At 45.9% G+C, this 7712-nt stretch overlaps 1 protein-coding gene across 1 annotated transcript; it reads left to right on the top strand.

The window, feature by feature from the left end:
• The first annotated feature begins 2380 nt into the window (after positions 1-2380).
• On the top strand, positions 2381-7127 carry olfml3a (olfactomedin-like 3a). The gene is made up of 3 exons (XM_062458886.1): positions 2381-2619; positions 4280-4613; positions 6123-7127. Exons 1-3 carry the CDS (start codon positions 2509-2511, stop codon positions 6905-6907), a joined length of 1230 nt encoding a protein of 409 aa, XP_062314870.1. The 5' UTR covers positions 2381-2508; the 3' UTR covers positions 6908-7127.
• Positions 7128-7712: the final 585 nt, after the last annotated feature.

The raw sequence follows: 7712 nt of genomic DNA, 5'->3' as shown, positions 1-7712 counted from the left end.
AGATTCACAAATTGTCTGTATATACACACACATGCACACACGCAGACACACACATGCACACACACACTCTCACTCATATTCACACACACACACACACACACAAACACACACATGCACACAAACAGGCTTCACAAGTTGAGAAACACATACACACAAAAAATCTTTCAGTACTGGCACGCAAACGCAGCCAGCGATGCACTGTCTGTAAACATACAGGTCCGTACTCCTTCTGTGATGTTGGCATGAAAACACGTCCATGACAGAGCAGTCAATCCCATATTCTTGAAGCTTGTTCGCATCGTGATAAACTAATCTTCAAAGTAATTTGTTCAGAGTACATGGTCTTCCCTTGAAGCGTAATAATTCCCTATTCTGTGAGACAATCCCCCTGCGTTCTCCACACAGGCAGAGACTTGCTGCCATCTAGTGGGAGAGAAAACCAAACAGCAGCATCTTTGCGTTGGTTCCTGAGCAGGCAGGGGAGGAAGCCTCTACTCTCCGTAACTGATCAGATGTTGTGGTGGATCTGTTCATCAAATCTCACCTTCAGGCCATGAGTTATTATTCTGGGATGAGTCATTAATTATTAATTCCTTGTCCTTTCAAACCCCAAATCAATCATTGGCACCCTCATCATGACAATAATTGATAAAAGATCTAAATATCCTCAGACAGACGACTAGAGGGAATGCTTCGCCTCAAATTGATTTAATACACTGAAAAAAATGATAAAAATAATTCACATTGATACGTTTTTTTTTTTTTTCATTCTTATCTCTGAACAAAATACCTCCAGGGAATAACAACTCCTGAGTCTTCAGACGCTGGATGGCCAGACTGCCAGACAGCCAGACAGCCAGACTGCCAGACAGAACCAGATCAGGCACGGAACACAGACTTCAGTCCAACAGGCAGCTGGCACTTTGTTGCCGTGACAACGTTATCCCCTGTCAGTGGGCATAAAAATAGCTGGGGTCTTGGTTAGGTTCACTTCACAGGGTTCTCCAAGATGATAAGAGCAGACAATCACAGGGTGTCTCATTAAAAAGGATCCAAATTAGGGGTTTAAATTGTTGTGAGGCACAGGTCAGTCAGGCGTGGCCTCTAACACGTAGGTGTGTGAGGACAACTAGTAGCCAATTAAAAGTAACTGTCAGTCTGGAGACCGTAGACAGATCTGTAGAAGAAGACCGAGCCTCCTAAGGAAGGAAAGAAGGTGGTCAGGAAGGATGTTATCTCATGTTTTCATTGTGCATTCTCACATATAACGTATCGGTGTTGCATGTGATGTTGTACATCTTTGTGATTAATGCAAAAACAATATTCCGATTAAGGATTTAAAAATAAAATTAGCGATCTGATCCGACAAATCTATCTATTGAAGTGTAAACCTCCTGCAGACAGTACAGTACATAAAAGCTACAGTGCAGAGTTGGGCCAGTGACAATATTCTGGGTGCTCTATTCTCTCACATCCCAGAGATGTAATCCCTGTCAATTGAGAGAAGGGTTCAGTAATCCTATTTGCAGTGTGGGAGGGGAACAACATGCCTTCAGCTAACAGGACAGACTGTGCGTGGGGCAGGCAATGGCTCAGCCCACTGCAGTTCACCTCTGTGCTGAAGCCATTCATCAATGTACATGGCTGATTCCTCTCTATCTGGGCCCAGGCTTACAGTTCACATGCTGTAGGTTTACGTTAGTAACCTACTAACGGTTAGTTGATTGGTTGCTTATTCTCCGTGAAGATAATCCCCTTATGACACAGCAATACTATACCAAACAGTTGAATTTCTGTGAAAATGTGATTATATGTTTTTATTCATATACATAATGTAACCATCTTTTCAGTTCTCGCTTGCCTTGAATTTGGGCCCATACTGCATGATATATAACATAAGTTATGCAATATCTAGCACAGGAAACAATGTTAAAGTCGAGCAACTGCTTCACTGAAATGAGTGTTGAGAAAAACTTTGGGTGTGATGAGGGTAGCATACATTTACAGACATCGCATTTGTTACACACAGAGGACAGTCAATTTTCTGACAGAGATTTGTCAAGATACTAACACATGCAGTCAGGTACACAACACACACACAAACACACGCACTCACACATACAGTATTTGGTACATTAGTTCTGAGGACAGGGAAGCAAGAGGCTCCTCCCTGGGACTTAGTGAAAACATTCCAGCATGGTGAGAGAGCCAGAAAGTTTGAAACCCCAGAACCTGGCCTTTCTCTCTCTCTCCCTCTCCCTCTCTTACTCTCTCCCCCCCCCTCTCACTCTCTCTCTCTCTCTCTTCCCCCCTCTCTTGCTCTCGCTCTCCCTCTGCACTCTTACACTCTGAGACGTACATAACATCCCATTTCCCACCATCCAGTGGGAGACTGTACAGGGATCAAGTCCAAGCAAGGAGTCCACATCCAGAGGAAGCAGAGATACTGGTGGAGGTCTTTTCAGCACCTAGTCTGAGGGACGTGGGTGTCCCCTGGATCAGTCCACCATGAGAGCGTCCATCCTCCTGCTCCTGTCGTCAGCCTGGGCTCTCTCCAGTGCCCAGAACTACTACCAGGGCCTGATGGACTACCTGGAGAACAGATTCCTTGCTATGGAGGTAAGAGGGGAGCCAGTACACAAACTAGTTACTTCAATTCCCTGAGGATTAGCAGAGTTATGACACTTAATGTCATGAGGTTCCCTTCCATGCATTTTTGGAGCAAATATATGTCTATGAAAGACTACTGGAGTTGAAAACATGGCGATGTGCAAGCAAGATCATTTTGTGAATGTGTTGAGATTCTTTCAAATTCAATTTTAGGCATCAAGTTCCTTTTCCTATCTGAACACGTCTTCAGAAATCCAATTAATCCAGTCTCTGGCCGACTCATCAACTAGGCGCAGGCCCTTGGGAGAAGAGCAGGGGATGCATGTGAGCTCTTCTGTCCTTGGCTCTCTCTTTTCTCTCTCTCTCCTTTCCCAATATCCTTTTTCTCTTTTCTATCTCTCTCTCTCTTGCGCATATTTTTTTTCCTCTCTTTCTGTCGCTCTCTCCCTCTCTCCCTCTCACACACCACTTTTATCTGTCAGGATGCAATGAGAACCAATCCCAACATCCTTTGTGTCACGCTTAATTACACGCTGACAATAAACACACAATGTACTTTCGGCGCTGACAAAAATGAAACTGTAATTGCAGAACTGATGGCTGCTGCCTTCTTCACAGGTAGAAAGGAGACAGTGTAACATCAGTCTTGGGAAGGGACGAGCCCAGTGCCCGAGGCTTACTGAAGGAAATTATTATGAAATATTCATTTCTGGAAATACATTATGTCAAGTTTGGGGTAGAGTACACCCTCTTCATCCCATTTACAGTTTTTCCCTCTTATAATCAGTCTTCACTGATGATGGCAAGTTTGTTTACTGAACTGAGCGTGAAGAAAAATCCAGGCTGAATCCTTGGTGGCTCCATCCTGTCTGCTGTGCGTAACCTATATGCGAACCAAGGAGGGTTCTGGAAAGCAATTACTTCTCTAAAATGTAATTTAAATGTTAATACTTCCTTCAGAAAATGCATCGCTGAAGTCAACCTATTCATTAGGACAGGGTACTACTTATCTTCTTCCTTTATTACATCTAGAGCATGGCCTCAGAAAAAAAGAAGGGAAATATTTGTAATATTTTTACAGTTGTTAAAACAGTTGCTCAGAGAAAATTCATATGTGAAACATGTATTTTCCCTCATCACCTCTCCCTCTTTCTTTCTACGCTCACTGTGTCTCACATATCGTGTCTCCAGGATGCAGTCTGCCTCCTCTCATGGTGTGATATGATGAACACATCCGTTTATCATCAAGTCTTCAAGGATATTTTAATTCCCATCCATCCAGCAGATAATTGTACAGAGACGAGGGGAGAGGAAGAACCTCGCATCACTTTTCATTTTCAATTTATCTCCCATCCATTTCACTCTGCGTCAATCACTACACTGTGAAATGTGGCGGCCCACTGCTGGGGTTGGGATGGTGCTGATGCAATCGGAAGTCCACAAAACCTCCATGTCTGATGGAAACAGAACAGACCCCTGGCTTAGAACCCTAATTATGAATTGATTTGAACCGGTCATAGCACTGCACAGCGGGCTGGGACTGTAGTTCCTTAAGTTTTTCATGATTCATGGGCTCAAGAGGTCTGGGAAACTCTGGGCTCTGGTCCAGGCTCATTCATCACACAAGGTTGTGTCTGTCTTGACCCGTGCATGTCTTCTCCCCTGCTAGGATCGTATGGAGGTTTGGCACGAGCAGTCGAACCGCTACCACACCGAGCTCCGAGACTTCAAGCGTCTGTCCGCTGACATCATGGAGCGCCTGGGCAAGGAGCACGGCACCCTCCACCTTGACCTGGAGCGGGCGGGGGTCAAGGTGGAGCGGGTGGAGCGCGAGATGGAGTACCTGGAGAGCAGGAACCCCCCAAGGCCGTGTGTCAATGCGGCAGACAGAGTGGTGGAGCAGCGAACCTGGAGAGTGGAGGAGAGGAGAGGGGGAGTGGAGGAGGAGGAGGAGGAGGAGGAGGAGGAGGGGGCCTGGGAGGAGGAGTTCTCCAGAGTCTCGGGTGAGCAGACAGAACAGCGGGGAGAGGCTCTGCCCTGCGTCCTGTACAGAATGATTGCTTTTGATCTCATGCCTTCCTTTCAGCCTTGATAGTCTTGGCAGAGTCGTACAGTGTGCATGGTTATATTTAGCATCCACAGTAAGCACTGTACCACATCTTAGCATGGCTGTCTGTCTCGGAAAATCAATTTCCCCGAAAAAAGAATTTGGAAACAAACTGTTTCGAGTCATTTTGCAGTTTGGAATCAATGGGTAGTCATGTTTTCCTTGAGATTTATGGTTGGCTGGATATGACTCATTTATATCAGACCATGTTCCCATTTGTACTGCCTGGACACAGTTTGTCTTACAGCCTGCTACACACAGCCGTCTGTCATGGAGAACATCGGAAATAACAGTTGGTACTTGAGGTATATTTACAACGTTCAGCAGAATGCTGAACACGTGCAAAACCCTCTCCTATACTACAGTGGTTTGAGTGTGGATGCTTTCCTCTTCTGCTCCCTACCAGGTCCAGGTTAGGGTTGTGAATACCCTTACTCTCCTCAGTAATAAGACCCACCCTTCTGGCTAAAAGGGAGAAACAGGAAGCTGTCCTCAGAGCAGGAAGCTGACCTCAGGTCAATGGCATTACTTTGCCTGGGGAGTCCAGGCAGTTTTGGAGGAGGTGTACCTTGTAGACAGTAGTCCATTGCCAAATGTCTGGGCGGACATGAAATAATGTACACCAGCTAGCTCTCATAAAAATTGGCATGCGTACTATTGCTTCCTAGTTCAGGAAGATAAATCTGTAGTGCAACCTTTGTTGCTCCCTAGAGTAGCATACATGACAATTTATACCAAACAGTTCTTTGAAGCTAGGGAACTCTATTTTAGATGAACAGCAAGGCACTGCTTCTACTTCAATCCCACTGTGTTTTTGTAGCTGGGTCTTTAGTTCCCCTTTGATTGGTGGGAGATGGATTTAAATTGAACCGCTATTAAAGGGACTGCAGCAGGCGGCATGTCGTGTCTTGCATAATAAAATACACTTCAAAAACATGTTTCAGGTGGTAAAACATAGTGCTGATGCATGCTAATAGCTCCCCCTGATCCAGGGTGTAGACATGTGAAATGGATTCCAGAGAGACAACCCCGTACCCAGGTCTGGACTGGGACTGAAAAACGGCCCGGGACTTTGAAACGCAGACTGGCCCACGGCCGCGTATTATTATTATATATCTTTTTGCATTATGCTGCGGCCGTTTGACCGGCCGTTCAGGAAATCTCCCGACTCTCCCGACGGCCTGTCTGACCCTGCCCGTACCAAACCACTAGATCAGTGCAAAAAAACAGTTAACTTTTTTGTTCAATAATTCACAGGAATGACTTCATCAGTAATTCAAACTGTTCATACAATATGCAGTGCTTTGGCACATGCTGAATAAAAGTCTGACCCTGTTCCTATCAATCAAAACAAAAATGATACCTATGCTGACTGAACGTAGCCACTTATCTGCTCTTTCCACAGACTGTGTGGATGTCATCTCCAACATCAGGTCTGTGAAGATTCTGAAGAAAGTAGGCAGTCCCAAGGGCATGTGGACCAGAGACCCCCTGTCCTCTAAAGTGTACGTCTTCAATGGGACAGCAGAAGACACCCTGCACCAGTTCCGCTCTGTGCTGGATCTTTCCACCTCCCCAGGGCTGGACCTCAGCAGGCCCATCAGGCTGCCCTCCCGGGTCAGCAGCCTGGGCAGCGCCGTCTACAACGGATACCTGTACTACGTCAGGGAGGAAGCCGGGGCTGACCTCCAGGTGGTCAAATACGACCTGCTGAACGCTTCGGTGACCGAGAGCGCCATGTTCCCTGTGACCGGCCGAGCTCCAGTATACAGCCTCAACCCAGAGACGCTCGTGGACCTGGCTGCAGACCACGAAGGACTGTGGGCCCTGTACTCCGCCAGCGACTGGGAGCCCAACATCAACCTGGCCAAAATGGACCGGGACTCCCTGGACATCGAGCAGATGTGGGACACAAGGTGCCCGCGGGAGAACGCCGAGGCGGCCTTCGTGGTGTGCGGGACGGTGTACGTGGTGTACAACACCAGGCAGCCCAGTCGCTCCCGGGTGCAGTGTGTGTTCGACGTCAACGACGTTCTGACTAGCGAGGAGGCTCCGCTGCTTTACTTCCCGCGGCGGTACGGCGCCCACGCCAGCCTCAAGTACAACCCTGAGGAGAGGCAGCTGTACGGCTGGGATGACGGCTACCAGATTCTCTACAGACTGGCCCTGAGAAGGAAGCAGCTGGTTTGAGATTCAATTGAAATCTGAAGAACTGCTTTTTAAATCCAGGGAGTGAAGTCAGGTGCATTGCCGACACACAGACCACAGTGGACTTGGATAGGTTGCCTTTTCCACTTGCGCCACAACCCTTATTGTGTCCTGGAAGCCTTTTCTCAAAATACATGCAGTTGGATTTACTGTAAATCCTGTAGGTGTGTAATGTTAAATACAGTATTTCTGTACAGTGCAAGATGTTCTAAATTGAGTGAGGTAGTATAACATTATAGGTAATACATCTACAAATATAAATGGCATAGTTAAAACTCAGATATAAATTAGGGGTTTTCTAAGCCACAGTGCTGCGTAGCTCTATGGCTCCCTAGGTTCATCGCATTCCTCCATCTGCCCTTAATAGCCAAGTGCCTAAATCACTTTGATGTGCAGTGGCAATGTGGACAGGATGCACTCACTTACGTGTGACCGTAAATACTCTGACTTAAAGAAAAAGTGTGTAATGTCAGCAGATACTAATAATGATACTGGGAGGGGGAATCCTGGATTCTTAACTCATAATATATAGCTACATTTGTGTGAAAACATCATTGTAAAAAAACAAACAAACAGAAACAGCACAGAAGAAATAACCAATTTTGGTTTGAATTCTTTTTATTAGACCTCATATAATGAGTCAGAAATAATTTAAAATCTAAAAGGAAACGAAGAAAAAGAACCATGTCTGAAATAAAACAGCTTTTGGTTCGAAAAACCAGGACATTTCTTAAACAGTTACTGTATATTACAAGTACAAATCGTCAATACAAAATTGGAAAGTCAA

Source organism: Osmerus eperlanus, chromosome 4 (genome assembly GCF_963692335.1).
Source record: "Osmerus eperlanus chromosome 4, fOsmEpe2.1, whole genome shotgun sequence".
NCBI lineage: Eukaryota > Metazoa > Chordata > Actinopteri > Osmeriformes > Osmeridae > Osmerus > Osmerus eperlanus.
This window is presented reverse-complemented; position numbering and strand designations above follow the sequence as displayed.

Bases quoted from the DNA above. Each gene is read 5' to 3' on its own strand.
- olfml3a (XM_062458886.1), top strand. From the start codon at position 2,509: ATGAGAGCGTCCATCCTCCTGCTCCTGTCGTCAGCCTGGGCTCTCTCC. The intron at 2,620-4,279 runs GTAAGAGGGGAG...CTCCCCTGCTAG, and splicing joins ACAGATTCCTTGCTATGGAG to GATCGTATGGAGGTTTGGCA. The intron at 4,614-6,122 runs GTGAGCAGACAG...CTCTTTCCACAG, and splicing joins GGAGTTCTCCAGAGTCTCGG to ACTGTGTGGATGTCATCTCC.